The sequence below is a fragment of the Acanthochromis polyacanthus genome, chromosome 5 (genome assembly GCF_021347895.1).
Source record: "Acanthochromis polyacanthus isolate Apoly-LR-REF ecotype Palm Island chromosome 5, KAUST_Apoly_ChrSc, whole genome shotgun sequence".
Taxonomy (NCBI): domain Eukaryota; kingdom Metazoa; phylum Chordata; class Actinopteri; family Pomacentridae; genus Acanthochromis; species Acanthochromis polyacanthus.
In genome coordinates, this window is record NC_067117.1 from 11840430 (window position 1) to 11855880 (window position 15451).

The 15451-nt window shown below is 39.4% G+C and overlaps 2 protein-coding genes across 2 annotated transcripts; one reads left to right on the forward strand and one right to left on the reverse strand.

Moving 5' to 3' along the window:
• Nucleotides 1-1761: 1761 nt before the first annotated feature.
• si:dkey-7k24.5 (somatomedin-B and thrombospondin type-1 domain-containing protein) lies at nucleotides 1762-8221 on the reverse strand. The gene is made up of 5 exons (XM_022189287.2): nucleotides 7687-8221; nucleotides 5656-5847; nucleotides 4515-4593; nucleotides 4177-4359; nucleotides 1762-2451 (listed from the first exon to the last, which is right to left on the reverse strand). Exons 1-5 carry the CDS (start codon nucleotides 7940-7942, stop codon nucleotides 2334-2336), a joined length of 828 nt encoding a protein of 275 aa, XP_022044979.1. The 5' UTR covers nucleotides 7943-8221; the 3' UTR covers nucleotides 1762-2333.
• A 3585-nt stretch (nucleotides 8222-11806) lies between these two features.
• Nucleotides 11807-14826, forward strand: rdh20 (retinol dehydrogenase 20). Its single transcript, XM_022189284.2, has 5 exons — nucleotides 11807-12364; nucleotides 13290-13388; nucleotides 13601-13746; nucleotides 14133-14264; nucleotides 14380-14826. The coding sequence occupies exons 1-5, from the start codon at nucleotides 11936-11938 to the stop codon at nucleotides 14498-14500; spliced, it is 927 nt and encodes a 308-aa protein (XP_022044976.2). The 5' UTR covers nucleotides 11807-11935; the 3' UTR covers nucleotides 14501-14826.
• The last annotated feature ends 625 nt before the right edge of the window (nucleotides 14827-15451 follow it).

Consider the following 15451-nt stretch of genomic DNA (forward strand, 5'->3'; position numbering starts at 1 on the left):
GTCCATTTGCGGTTCTGATTATAACATGCACCAGTTACACAGATTGCAATGCCAATGCCATAATATGATAAATTAAAATGTATTTTAGGAGATACTTAATTTTTTTGGAGTGAAGCTTTATTCTTGCTGAGAGAAGAGGAATCCTTAGGCACACAGCACAGTAGAGTCAGCTCTAAATCCACTACACTTCTTTGTATATTCAGCTATATTTGGATTGATTTGATTCTGAAGACGCCGCTAAATATTGGAATATATTCACAAGAAATGAAAGCAATCCTTAGAAGGATCTTGAAATATAAGCACAGGCATCATCAACAAAGAGGAGTTCTTAACTTGCTAGTTTTAAAGTATCAGTTTAAACAAGAGAGAATGTTGAGTTATAAGCCACTAGCTGGATGTTCATCCCAGATTTACTTTTCACCACATTTTTGTCTTTGTCTTTTAGGAGTCAAGGCCAATGTATGCCAAACATCTAAATATATTTTACCCTGTTACACCTCATTGTCTATGGAGATTTCATGTTGTTTACTTCAGTCAAGATCAAACAAATATCAGTCAGAGGTTCCTTGATCATCCAATTTTTAAAAAAGATAATTAAGTTTAATTTTTCAAGAGTAAAAGAGGGCATTTGGCTCACACAAGCTCTCGTGAGCTTCTGTCCCATCATTTTTCTGTATTACAGTAGTCAGGGACCATTTCTCACTGAAATATTTCTCAACAAAGATGACAATCAGTATTTCAATGAACGGCAGCAGGCACTATTGTGGAGAACTGGGATTTAGTTCATGCAAATATTACACAAACATGCACACTTGCGCATACATGCACTCACAAACACAAGTATTGATATCCTGACACTAATATTGACACTGTTAAGCTTTTAGAAAAGTCGTGCAAAGGAACATCAAGCATGATTTTAATTTTTAACTTAGACTGTGATACTGTGACAAAATACCAACATAATACAAAAAGCGGTCATATGTTTTAACAAGTCATCCTTGTTTTCGTTTCATTTGGACACTTTACTTCCCTCCATTATCACGGGAGTCATTCAAAATAATAAAATCTAATTGTATAGCGGACCTTTTTAATTTCGCTGAGGTCCCTGTGGAAAAATTCAGATGTGAATCAAAGGATTAACCATGACTCTGTATGATAATAACACCATCAAGTGGTTTGTTTAATTCTTCATTTATTGATACAAATTAAAACAAAGAGCACAGATTCATTAACTTTTCCATAAGACTCCCCACTGTACACTAAATGCATTTAGGAAAAATTTAAATTAGAATTTGGTCGTTGTGCAAGCTGCTAAATTTAACTGTAAAGAGGTTCCAGTCTTTTTCATTTCTGTTAGAACCCAACAGAACCTTTTCAAGGATATATGGTAGATTCCAAAACCCAGAGAGAAGCAATGCTTTATAAAAGCAGCCCAGTTCCACATGCTCTGAATCTAACACTGTATTACAGGGTTGGGGTCGATTCAGGATGCCTCGATGGAGTAAAACACACATCACACACGACACTGTAAAAGTAAACAGTATTAGAGCATGACACAAATTAGAGGCTAGTATAAATTTAACGGATAAACTATATTTTTTCTACGGTTTAAGCTCTCAGTGGAATTGACCCCAACCTTGCCGAAGCCATCAGTCTTGTAAAGTACACTGTTTCCAGGGAATTAAAAAAAAAGATATTTGAATGACCTTAGCCAGCTCTTATACAATGTTGTTTGTAGGTCCCGAGGCTGTCTGTTTTGTAAAAAAAAAAAAGAAAAACATTTTTACCTGTTGACTTTCTATGCTGTTGTTTCTGTATAAATGTTCGATTGTTCAGTGCATGTTGTAACTTTGGCGTTGTGACTCACACAGAGCCAGTACTTGTCATGTAAAAAAACAAAAACAAAAAGTGTCTCAATGTCCCAAGATATTTCTATTTCTTAAGAAAGCAAAATTTCCTTGAATGACTCAAAATGAAATAAATCAAATCACTTTACATTTTGATTAGGAATGGCTGACTTTTATTTCATTCTTAATGCCATGTAAATAATAATATGTGTTCCTGCAGTGTGTATTAGTAGAGCCAGTCAACTGAAGGCATTCTAACAAATAGGAATTTCCCTCGACACATATTCACCAATTTTTCGACATGGAGTTACACTAATTTCAAGAAGTTTACATTTGGTCATTGGTCTGAACATCGACCGGCACACTTTAACCGAACAGGTTGGCTGTTTGTAATCGTTCTGGCTGGTTTGTGCAGGAATATTGTTCTTTCTGTGGATATCTCAGCAAATCTATACAAGATGGAGGCTGACAGAAGGAAGGAGGAGGTTAGATGAAGAGGAAGCTGTGGGCTGTTGGGCAGGAACAAGCTTCCAGCCTCCCCACACGTCTCCACACACCCCTGCAACGAGGGTTTCCCACCGCCTGCCACTGGAGAGACGGTCTTCTGCAGGGGGAAGGGAGGGATGACTTAGTGCTTACAAGACATCCCTGTAAGTCCAAGCGGTAAACAATGTTGCCATCTAGTGGTAGTCCTCGCTGCTGCCGATCAGGTCCAGGAGATAGGGTTCAAATCAGCAGTGTGGGATGAAAATCAAATGCAGAGCCTGGGAATGTGATCCAGGCTGCAGCACCCAAACGGATTCACATATCTGTTCTCTCTCTACCACTGATCATCTCAAAATACCAAACAAATGTTTCCCGTCTGTACAGCAGCTGTAGATACATTTCTTTTCATATTAATACAAACCCATTTAAAACATGGGCTTTTTCAGGTAGGAAGAATATGTCTTGGGGGTGTTCTGAGAGTTGTTTATACAAATGATATTGTGTAAAGTTATGCTATTACAGCACAGTTACAGAATATAACAGCACATTCTGCCTTGTGCCTTTTAGGTTTGCATTTCATGGTAAGTGGGTCAGGGTGAAACTAATCCTTCTCCTTTTAAATAAAGTCCCTCTCAGGGTGTTAATTTAGCTTCTAAAACACATCTCTGTCTGTCAAAGTTGCATATTTGGCAGGTTTTTTTTAGATGAAAAAAAATCCCTTTCTGCCTTGAAACAGCTTAGATGAACTCTACACCTTTTTCTTCCTCTGAAATATGCAGATCAATGACGCCCCTGCCTCTCTCTCTCAACTTACACCTCCAGATTCACTGCAGCTTCAGCACACACAATGGCAAGTTGTATTATTGGAGTAATGCAGCCATTCAAGTTCGAAATGGAAACTGATTGTGAGGAAGAATAGTGATACAGAAAGGCCCACTCTACAAGTTATCAGGATTGGTTTGTCAGGTTTGTTACATAGGAAACCCTGGAAGTTTGAATCTGCATTTCTATAGGTGCCATCTGAACACTGCGGCTTTAACAGAAATGCTGAGTGCTTACAAGTCACCATAAAGACATGTTAATAAGGCGAAAAACTAGATTTTTGCCTAGAGGGGTCTTTAAGCAAAGAATAGTTCAGCTTTTGGGGATATATGGTAAGCTTTTGCTGACAGAAGCGAGCATCAATGTCACTCTCATCAGTGCAGTAACACGAAGATGCAGGCAGCAACATATAGGGTTTTGTTTTTTATTATTACGCCTGTTAAAGCTTTTCAAACTTTCCTGGCAACAGATTCTTTAAAGCTGAGAAATCTTCCCTCTGTACCAACAAACACTCCATAAGTACAACATTAAACCTTTATAGTGTACATTGCACAGTTTTAGTCAGTGCAGTGTGATTGATCATGAGTTGATTTTTGAAAATATTTTGCAGGGCCCTTGGTAAGGGGTCGATCCAGGTCCTGAGTCTGAGAACTACTGTGTCATTTGACCCACGTTGTATTTTCAAATATGAAAAAAAAAAACAGATATAAAGCTCACCACACAGGACACCATCGTAGGAACCAGACAAATCCAAGAGCAAATGTTTCATTTCTGAAATTGGTCTTTCTTTTCATATGAGCAGAAACAAGAATAATTTCATAGTAGGTTTAAAACAAATACGTTATCTAACTCCTCAGGTTGTTTCCTAAGCAACACAAGCTAAAATTTATGAGGCTTTCTAAATTCAGGGATGTCAAACATTCAAACCAAATTTTGATAATGGTGAGAAAAAAAGTAGGAAGCGAGCTGTGATGTGATAGTGTTTTCATGTATTTCATATTTTTTCCATGTTTTATTTTACCTGTCTGTGTTGTTTTCGTATCCATCTCCTGCACAGTGTTTCTGTCCAGCAGCGAGGGCAGGTGGCTGGCACTCGACACACACATGGTGGCCCTCCCTCAGGTACTGCATCCACACAGTGTGCGGGCCTTCGCTCTGCTGGCAGCCTTTAGTCAGAGAGGTCAACTGAAACTGGACACAGTACCTGTTTTATACAAACACATACAGACACACAGGTTCACACACGTACATGTACATACACAAAGAGCTCCAAAAACATATAGCGACAAGAGTTAAGAGCATATCAAAGGCCAAAAATAGTGTCATTTCACATTTTTGTAGACTGTCTAGATGCGTTACCCGACAACATCGTTGCTGTCAGGGATGTCTCTTTTCTTCCTGGCGTTGCCATAGCCACCCGTGGTAATAAGTGCGGGGACTGCAGAGGAAAAAGCATTCATGATAAGAACATTACAACATGTCGTGTAATACTGAGCCACATCCATTTCAATTAAAACATCAAATCGAAATAAAAGTAAATCTGCACTTTTGAGATGACATCTTATTTCATTCAGTTCACACTTTAAAGAAAGAATGAACAGCAACCAATGAAGAACTGCTGCACTCGTAGCCTACATCAGATATGTTTACCAGTGATTTCTTTTAAATTGGTTCAACCTGTAGGGTCAGAGCTTGCGATTCATACAACACACTGTTTACGACCACACAAACCTGAACAACGTCATGCTTCAGTATCTCTATTAAAACACACATTCACACTGTTTTGTTTTGTTTTACGTTGCTCAAATGTGTTTCAGTGCCATGGGTATTGATCTTTAATAAGAATAACTACAACTGTATATTGACTATATTAGACTAAGACTTTTATTGACATTTGTGAAACAACAGCAAAATAGGAGTAAAATAATACATAGAAAATTATGATTTTAGGATTTTCTGAGTGACTGAGCATCGTAACACAAAAAGTGTTAAAACACTGACAAATTTGGGGATCAAAATTGATTTAAAAAAAAAAAAAAATTGTATTCAACATTACTGAAGAAACTTTGTGGAAAAAATCAATGTAAAAATGCATGTTAAAAGAGTATTTCCTATATCAGTGATGAAGCATTGCACAAATATTGACCCAAGTTTCAACGGTCACCACTATGCATATTACAGGTTATTTAACAGTTATGAATCTTTTTTGACACTGATACAATGCAAGAAATTCCTCTCTGCCCCAACAGCTACAGTAACTTTAGATATATCCTGGTCTTACAACACTTTGGAATAATCCTGTTTTGCCAAAGCAGCTCTATAATGCTGCCCAAATGCTTCAGAAAATTTTTCACATTTTGCTAATTATAGAGACATAACTCAAGAAAAAGCTCCGGTCGATAGGATAACAGCATTAGGGAATGAAAGTAAATCTTTGTTTGTTGTCAGAAAAATGTTATGATGATCACAAAAAGATAAATGTCAAGGAGGATTTTTTCACCAAGTGTGTTTTGACAGTGTCCTTGCTGAGGCCAATACTCTGCACAGCCAGCGTGTTCCTTCAGATGGGGACAAGGCTTCCCTGCATTGACTGCTTCCTGCAGGATGGTCCTGCTCCTCCTGCGGACTGTAGCCCTGCAGGGTTCAGCACATCCTGACCACTCGGTCCACTCGCTCACCACACAGGACACCGCTGAGGGAAAAAACATACAGCTGAGGAGAAACCATAAACTTGCTTCCTAACATCAGGTCTGCAGCTAATCCGTATTTTCATCGTCGATTGAGCCTTTGTGGACGGTTTTTGCTCCTGTCACATTGTCACTCGTAATTGGCTGATTAATTTACAATAAATCCTGCAGCTGTTTGTGGATATGGCATAACCATGGCTAGAAATAGAGAGAACTCAAAACTGACTTCTGTGTATTCCTATTCTGAGCACACCTATAATGCCATAAATTATATAAAAAGAAAAACTTCCAACAACTTGCTCCTCTATATACTGTTTTTCAGCAATGCTGCACATATTTTATTGATCAAGTATGTTCTATTTTCCAGAGTTGTGCATCACCCTTGATTCTTTCCTGGATTGTTGTTTTGTTGTTAAATCTGATGATTCTTTCTGTATTTACAGTTTTTGACTAAACAGTGTCATTTTTAAAGACGAAATATCTTTCAAACTACCAGTCCAGACGGTTAATCTGTGGATTATTATTTTCTCAACTATCTGTTCTGTTGTTTGGTCTGTAAAATGACAAAAACAGTGGTTAAAAAATCTCCAAGTGTTTTTCAACGTCTCAAATGACATCCTAAACTGTCTTGTTTGACTCTAAACCAAAAATATCAGTGTACTGACATAAGGGATTAAAGAAACCAGAAAATACTCAAACTTAAGAAGCTGTGATGAGAGTATTGACTTTTTTTGTTCTACAAAACACCTTTGGCCACAATTGCAGCACCTGACTCAGTTGGACTGCCTGGATTGGTCAGTCCAGAACATTTTCCTTGTTGTCTTTAAACCATTTCTGTGTAGCTTTGGCTGTATGCTTCAATGGTTATTTTTTGCTTTTGGAAAATCTTTTCTCAAGTCATTGTTCTCTTGCAGACAACACCAGGTTGACCTCCAGGATTTTCTGATACTCTGCTGCATTCATTTTACCCTCTACCTTTAAAACCCATTCGATTCCTGCTGCCGAGAACCAGTCCCACATCATGATGCTGCCACCGCCATGCCTCACGGTGGGTATGGTAAGGCTGTGACAATGTGCAATGTTTGGTATCTACTAAACAGAGTGTCTAGTCTGATGACCAGAAATCTTAATTTTGATCTCATCATTGGACAGTTGTTGTATGTACAGACTCTTCAAAAAAGTCATAGGTGTTTCTGTGACCTCCCTCATTAGTGTCTTTCTTGTAGTCACTAAGTTTTTGAGGACGGCTGCTCTAGCCAGATTTACACATGCCATATTCCTTGCATTTATTAATAATGGATGCAACTGTACTCCAAAGGATTTTCTGTAATTTAGAACATTTGCTTGTATCCATCCTCTTACTTATGCTTTTCATTGACCTACATTGAGTTGCTTAGAGTATGTTTTTGTCTTCATGGTGTAGTACTGACTCACCAGTGATTGTACCTTGCAGATACCGGTGTCTTTATACTGTGATTACTTCACATTTACTGCACTCAGTTGATTTCCACTTCACTACTTGTGTGACCTTTAGCACCAATTGGCTGCACCTGTTTGAACACTTTTTGTAGGTGCTGTATCTGGGGTCAGACAGGTTTCAGTGACACAATGTGGACTGAATTATTTGAGGTACAACATCAGCAAAGAATACATCTGTGGCCTTCATTTAATATAAGTCACAATATGACTTTTTGCCAGGTCAGAAAGACACTTTAAATCACAGCCTGATTTTCAAAATAATTGCATTTGCAGTACTGGTTATTTTAAACTATCACTATCTTCACCATCAAGTAATGAAAACAACTGAGTAAAGCTTAAATACTGACTGAATGAGTGAAGCCTACCTGGACATGCAGTCTCATAGTCGTGGCAGCAGTCCATGGTGGAAACACAGGCTTGGTCGCAGTAGCAAGTACCGAATGAGTGGTCAGACCTCCATCCTTTACTGATGCATGATGGGTCCCGGCCGGTGCAGCACAGACCTGCATCCCGGCAGCCTGACAGACACGGACCGACCAGGAAGAAAGACACTCCGAGAAACAACAGAGTGATAGAGCTGCTCCACGAGAGAGGCATCATGACAGTCCTCAACACACACATCAACAGCTTTAGGAAGTGTAGTGCAACAATCTGAAGGACTTTGCAGTATTCCTTAACTGACGCTTTAAAGTGCCATCTTTTTATAATTCTAAGAAGTTATAAAATGAGCTCCTATCATCTCCGGTCAGTTATGGGTCAACAATGAGACCAGCAGCAGCTGAAACATGGGCGCTGAGCTGGAAGTTATTCATCTGTCAACTCTCTTAAAGGAACAGTTCACTGAACAAAACTGAGGCCCACATACATACATTTATGAGAATATGAACTGAATAATTATCAATTTAGAACTATAAAACCAAGTTAAAACATAAACCTAAGGTATAATAAAAGTCCCTTAAAATCTAGTTTCACTTTTATAGTAAAGTTGTTACTTTATCAAATGCATTGTAGCTGATCTTGGACAAACACTGTAAAAGATAATGCCTTTTTCTTAATGTTTTCAAATACTTTCTCTACACACATGGCATTAAGCATTAGACTGCTCCTGCACTGTCTTTAAATATGTTGCTACAAATATATATATGCAGATAAGCAAACAGAAACAAACTGTAATCTGTGCACACCTACTGAGCTGCATTTGCATGGGATTATAAGATTATAGGAAGCCTCCATTGTACATGTGCAGAAAGAGGAAACTGTTACCAGTCTTCTCTCTGGTATAAAACTGGCAGAAAATGAAAATTTACAGTTATTTTTCCTCCATTTGCTGCCTCTCTGTAGACACATTCATGGAGCAGCCTACTTCCCTGGCCCATGCGTGCCCCAACATGTGAAAAGGATGGATTAATGAAACTCGTACGGCTGAGGTTATTCATGCAAAAAGAACAACACTGCGGACAGTGCAGGCCTCCACTCAAAGTCAGATTCCCAGTGCTCTGCTATTGTGTGTGTGGAGAAACACGATAGAAGCAGAGGGAAGGGGTGACGGGTGGAGCTGAGGTGGCTCAAAGCAAAACAAAATCTATGATTTGTACTATGAGTGAGAGGGAGACACATACAGACATAGCAAAACCATTAAGACGACAGCATGTGGCTCATTTTTTTTCCGACTCGTGGCACCTGCATCGTGGCCCTCATGTGTATCGATATAACTGTGCAGCTTGCAGAGGTGTGACCTCATCCATTTACTGCTCCAGTAAACAGGCAGACAGCTCTAGCTGGATGCAACTGCAATACAAATAGAAACCACTCTTGCTGTTGGTACTTTTTCTCATAAAAAGACAATTTCATGAAGTGTTTCTTAAAACAAAATGGCAGCTTTTACAATAAAAACGATGTCAAGCTGCTCATTTGGAGGTGACAGCAGGTTTAAGCGCTGTATTTTGAACCTGTTGTTTACATTTGGATCATGGATTGTCCCTTGAAGGCTACACTCACCATTCTTCAGTCTGGTTTTATGAGGTTTGTTATATGGTTTTCAGACATTTATTTATATTTTCTCATTCATGTCTTGTATTTGTTTTCGAAGTCTTGTGTTTTTTCACCAAAGAATTTTCTTATTTATTCTCTATGTGAAGAAACTTCGTCACCATGTCTTGCTGTGAAATGTGTTTTATAAGTAAATTGGCCTGATTTGTCTAAATCCTTTTCATACCAGACATTAAAATATGATTCTTAATGTTGTTCCAGTGGAAATAATGGATGCCAAAATTCACAGTCTTCATTTCTGCTTTAATGTTTTCAAAAGTTTATCTGAAGCTAATATAAGATTTTAACAGCCTCAGTGAGTCCAACAAATTCTGTCTTCAAAGCTGGTGCAACATTTCCTCCGTGTGTTTCTCTGCTGAAATATAGTAACAGAATTGATGCATCCTTTTTTAAAAAAACATATTCAATTCACCCACAAAAAACAGAATTAGTAACTCCCTATCGTCCCAGTGCAACATACCTAAATTGTAAACAAAATTGTCTTTTTTGTGGGAAGCTGCTGGCAGACGACCACGATAGCCAGATCCACATTGATCTACATGCCAGTATTCAGGTGTTACCCAGTAAATTTAAGACACTCACTTTGATGTGATGTTTGCTGCTGTTACTAAACAAATTCACAGTTGGGCAAAATTCTTGGCAGTATTTAAACCAGCCTACTCCATGCAGCCTCAGGCCATTATATTCGGTTTCTCAGCAAAATAATTTTCTGTTTGCACATTATATTGTTGTCAAGTATGGAGCCATGCCAGGTAAAAATGCGTTTTTTTTCTGTGAAAGTAAGTCTCTCAAGTTTGCTGTCACATACTTTATATTGCTGTTATTCATCGTTTTTGTGTGTATTTTGACTTTTGTAACTACCTGCCTATTAACTGCCTCCCTGGACTCCTTGGTTTAAATTCAGTTGAATACAGTTTTGTTCATTTAGGGTCAAATCATAACATAGTTCATCTCAGGGCACATTATGCTATAAGATCAAGACCTTACAGCATATCATATATATGATAAACATAACAGAACAACAATCAAGTGCAGAGAAAAGATGAGCATGGAGGTAGCTTTTGCATAGATTTTCTATCACAATCAACAATATGTCTACCTTGTTTTCCTGCTACGGTATTAATTTTGGTGCATATTGCAGTAAATGTTCTTTTCAAATGAATCTGCACTTGTAGCTTTATCAGCATGTATCAGCATCAAAACCGACATCCAATTTTCATTGCGGCAGACTGTCTCAAGCCACTTTCAGGTTTTTGCATTGTCACTGTGATTCTATGTGTTCAGAAAACACTGAGAAATGCTATGAAATGCACAAAAACTAATTAGCAGCCAGTTGAAATACATATGAAATTAGTTACAAATGGATTAAAACATGCAGGCAACATTCACTGGCATGGTGTGCTCAACATGGCTCACATGTCAATGCTGAGAGGAAACAAGGCTTGCGGTGTTCACCTACAGAAAACAAAAACGTGACGTACAACAAGTGGCCTTTATGGGACCTATAAGTAAGTGTGTAGAGGTTTATAGTTCAAGGACATAATCTCCTAAAACTTCTCATTTAGTATGATTCTCACTGCGCAACTGTGCAGCCGTAGAAGTGGGACCAAAATTTCATCCTTGAATCGCATTCCTTCGCTGACCCAAGTTCAAATTTATCTTACACATAACTGTAGCAAACCTCAGAGCAACTGCTGTCTTTTTGTCTAAGATGTGTGGGAGTTTAAAAGGTTCAGATATTGGTGATTTTTCAAAAGTAAGCTCTCTTTTTCCATTTTGACAATTCTGTATTACTTGAAAATATGGAAATCACTCAGCTCTGCTTGTTTTTCTGGCTAGCTGAGGCTGGACTTCATAACACAGCTTCCTTGTTTCCCATCATGAATAAATAGTATTATGATGAAATTTTAATTAATGATCCCTTTGCTTGCAAGCTTTATTGCTGGTGCAAGAAGAAGCATGAAGCTCGGAAGTAATGAAAATTAATGGTGGAAAATCACCAGCCCATTATGATCATTTATCTTTCCATGACGATGTGAGCTCTGCACCGTCATCTCCTGTGTTCTTCTCTCAGTTTTCGCTGCTTGCATACATGCAAATAAGATGTTTTACACAGAGGTGCAGTTAACTAGTAATGTGTGAGAGTAATATGCAGTTACAGTTCATGTTCATCTATTGGTTTGTTGAATATGGGTTTCACATGTTCCGTATGATTAAGCTGTGAACTTTGAAAAGTCTTCAACGCAAACCCTTAAACTTCAAAAGTCTTTAACTAGCTCTAATTCCACGTGCCACGTTATTTTCCTGAGTAATTGTGAAAATGCATTCACAGCTCACAACAAAAGTGGTTTCATTAGGAGCTCAAGCTATTTCCTCTAATCCGGGAGGAGAGCGTTTAAATAAACCAAGGATGGAGGCTGAGAGTAACAGAAGGAGGGAAACACCAGCTTGGCTGTCTGCATTGGAGTTAGACTGTAGGAAACACATCTCCACAGGTTATTGGAGTGTGAAACTCAGATTTTATTTATTTTTAACACTGTAAAACCACTAATAGAAAAGGGCAAGATGATTTTTCTGATGGATCTCCAGATGATGCTGCTGGATGTGATTTACTTCATCCTGCACCCACGCACCAAGCCCATCGATGGCGAGCTGGTGCTGATCACCGGATCAGGCGGTGGTCTGGGTCGTCTCTTTGCTCAGGAATTCACCAAACACGGGGCAGAAGTGGTGCTGTGGGACGTTGACAGCAGCTCCAATGAGCAGACAGCCAAGCTGGTGCGTGAGATGGGGGGCACAGCGCACACCTACACTGTGGATGTGACCAGCCGGGAGGACGTGTACCGCAACGCAGAGCTGGTGAGGAAGGACCTGGGCCGGGACGTCACCATGCTGGTGAACAACGCTGGAGTGGTGGCTGGACAGCGCATGTTAGAGTGTGATGATGAGCTGATAGAGAGGACTATGAAGGTCAACTGTCATGCCCACTTCTGGGTGAGAATTTTTTAGTCTGTATAAAATGTGTAGAAGACGTTTTCACCAGTCAGACCTGAAGTGATGAACCTCCACAGAGGACATGATAGTTAAACATCCTTAATATCAGACAGAAAGTATAACCGCTACAAAATTTCCCTTTCCTGTACCTGGGGGACAGATATACAGTGTAGAGGACAGTGCAGTTAAAAACTCAGATCTGTGTGTGGTTTTTGATATTTAGTTCAGGTGTTCAACCTATTTTGCCTGATTAATCTGCTCATCTAGAAAAAGGATTGCTTTTCTCAGTTTGTTCATGCGTCTTAAGTAATTCCATTGTTGCAAACAATAGCCAACTATTGATCAGCACTTGAAATATTTGATCATGTCTGCCAATATTCGTTAACACCACATCCAAAAAATCTCTTGTCATACTGACAAAAAGAAGAACGCTATGAAGACAGCCAGCTCGTCGGTGCAGCTCCAAATTTCTTAAAATATCATTCCGAGACCTTCCTCGGTGGATGAGTCGTGTTTGGCAGCGAATCACATGTACATCACATAATCGGGACAATGACTTGTTGGCAAACACTAGTCATGCTTTGGCATAGAGGCATCAGTTATGAGTGACACACTTTTACCGAGTGAATTTTATGGAGCTGGAACTAAAACCCATGAATTTCGGTGTGTAATGGATTCATACAGAGCATGTTATTGTGCACAAGTTACGTGGCACATGACCTGTAAAATGGATTTCATCATGAGCATTATCCCCTTCACGCTATAGACTCCCGCATAAATCCTCTTAATAAGGAGCTGCTTGTGCAACATAAGCTCTCTACCTATCGGCCAATATTTAAGTCTCATGAACACTGTGCAGTTTGTTGCTTCATAATAGCTTACTGCTATATAACAATGTATGTTTGTACCCGAGTGTGTGCCACAGACAGTGAAAGCTTTCCTCCCTCAAATGAAGGCCCAGAATCACGGACACATCGTGACTATCGCCAGCGTCCTCGGCCTGTTCAGCACAGCTTGTGTTGAGGTGAACCAGGCCGTGAAAACAGCCCTACAACAAGATATGACAGCTTTGTCATATTACAGCAGTGCTTTACTTTGTTCTCTGCTTTAACCACCATATTAGGCAACATATTCAAATGCATATCATTAGTAGTATAAGCAGGCCTAGCGGTTCATATGTATATTCTACACCTATAAAGATGGTGTAAACAAGCTCTGATCTTAACTTTGCGGCAGGATTACTGTGCCAGTAAGTTTGCTGCAGTGGGCTTCCACGAGTCTCTGGCCCACGAGCTGCTGGCTGAGGAGGTTGAAGGAGTGAAGACCACCCTCGTGTGCCCCTACATTGTGGACACAGGCATGTTTGAAGGCTGCAAGATAAGGTAGGTCAACAAAACAACCACACACATCACTTCTTTTCTTAATTCAATCTCAGGAAGCATTAATTAAACTCAATGGTCTGTATGTAAACTTGAAACAACCCCACCATCCATCATTCTTTTGGATTCGGGAAAACACATCCAACTGACCAACAATGCCAAACCATAAGTATAATGTTGCTTTAAACTAAATAAGATATGATGCTGAAGTAGTCTGTACCTGCTGCCAGTGTAATTTGCAGCAAGGTTTAACCCAGGAGTGAAAAATATCCAGAAAACAAGAATGTGTAACATAGGTGTGTTGAATGAACTGAAGCGTCATCATACAGGCTATGTATAAGTTTGCAATCGTAATTTATATTGTAAATGTCCTTTGGTGACACTGGAAGGGAGGAAGTGGAACTGATCCTACCCCCTCTGGAGCCCCAGTACTGTGTTGAGCATGCTATGAACGCCATCCTGATAGACCAGCCATTAGTGTGCATCCCCCGCCTCGCCTACCTGCCTGTCCTCTCTAGAGCGTAAGTGAAAAAACACAGCTTCGCGTTAACCAAACATTTTCTTCATGCGTGTATTTTTGTTGCTACCCAGCTGATGTTCAGTGTTCTAAGTTTTACGTGTATTTTTTCCCCTCAGGTTGTTGCCATGGGAATCCAATGTGGTTGCATATCGTTTCATGGGTTCTGACAAGTGCATGTACCCCTTCATCGATACCAAGCAGAAACGACTGACTGATGTCCCTGTTGAGGTTGCATAAGCGCAACGTGCTCAGCTACAGGCACAATTCAGTCACGTGGATGGTCAGAGATGGCAGAAGGGACTTTAGACTCTCAGTATGATCATTCAGAAGCTTGTACTAGATGACCACTCAGTCAAGTGGTCATCAGCACCCAATGAGATTTCAATAATGTTCAGATGAAGTTTAAAGTCCCTTCAAAGAATTTAAACCTGGGAAATGACCAAACAGTGACTAAATCCTGGACTGACCAAAACGGGAAATTATCTTTAATATATGTAACTTAATGATGTAACTCAATGTCATGTTGTGTGATTTTTACATAAAATAAAATGTCTGAAAACTTCTGTCTGACAGCAAATGTTTTGTGTGCTGGACTGTTTTACTGTAAGCTGCATAAGACATGCAAATGAGCAAAAGGAAACAATGATGCAGAAGGCTGTCATAAAACTAGCTATGCATGGCCAGAACTCATTCTAAATTGGTTTAGGACCAAAGTGGTATAGAAACCATCAATGCTTAAAAGAAGTTTTTCAGTTCCACTCGCTGATTCCAATAGTAAATTCTGGAACAACTACACTTCACTCTACGTTGCGGATTATTCCTGCGTCAGTGAATACGTACAGTTTTTACAATATGCTGGAAAAAGGCTCAAAAATGTTGCCAATCTCACAAGACAGCAGTGATGTAGCAAAATGTAATTACTGCCCAAACATATTTTCATGCAAGGGAGCAAGTATGACTAATGATGAAGCCTTTCCTGCAGCAGAGTAGTTTGTGTCCAGTCATGCTGCCCCAGAATGAAAAGTTTGTTCACTCAAGGAAGAAGAAAAACAGCAAACTTTCGTGCGACAAAATTGAGATTTACATTTAGTTTTTTGCTTTCCATCTGACGTAAATGCCTCATAATCGTATGTCCGATGTTTATAGAAGCAGCGCTGATGACTTAGAATTCTGCTTTCAACATTACTA

What these genes read in the sequence shown, in the direction of transcription:
- si:dkey-7k24.5 (XM_022189287.2), bottom strand. Translation starts at nt 7,942, where the DNA reads ATGTGTGTGTTGAGGACTGTCATGATGCCTCTCTCGTGGAGCAGCTCT. An exon ending in ACACTGTCAAAACACACTTG is followed by an intron (nt 4,594 to 5,655) that starts GTGAAAAAATCC and finishes TTTCCTCTGCAG; the next exon opens with TCCCCGCACTTATTACCACG. An exon ending in GACAGCAACGATGTTGTCGG is followed by an intron (nt 4,360 to 4,514) that starts GTAACGCATCTA and finishes TGTATAAAACAG; the next exon opens with GTACTGTGTCCAGTTTCAGT.
- rdh20 (XM_022189284.2), top strand. Translation starts at nt 11,936, where the DNA reads ATGATTTTTCTGATGGATCTCCAGATGATGCTGCTGGATGTGATTTAC. An exon ending in TCAGCACAGCTTGTGTTGAG is followed by an intron (nt 13,389 to 13,600) that starts GTGAACCAGGCC and finishes ACTTTGCGGCAG; the next exon opens with GATTACTGTGCCAGTAAGTT. An exon ending in TTTGAAGGCTGCAAGATAAG is followed by an intron (nt 13,747 to 14,132) that starts GTAGGTCAACAA and finishes TGACACTGGAAG; the next exon opens with GGAGGAAGTGGAACTGATCC.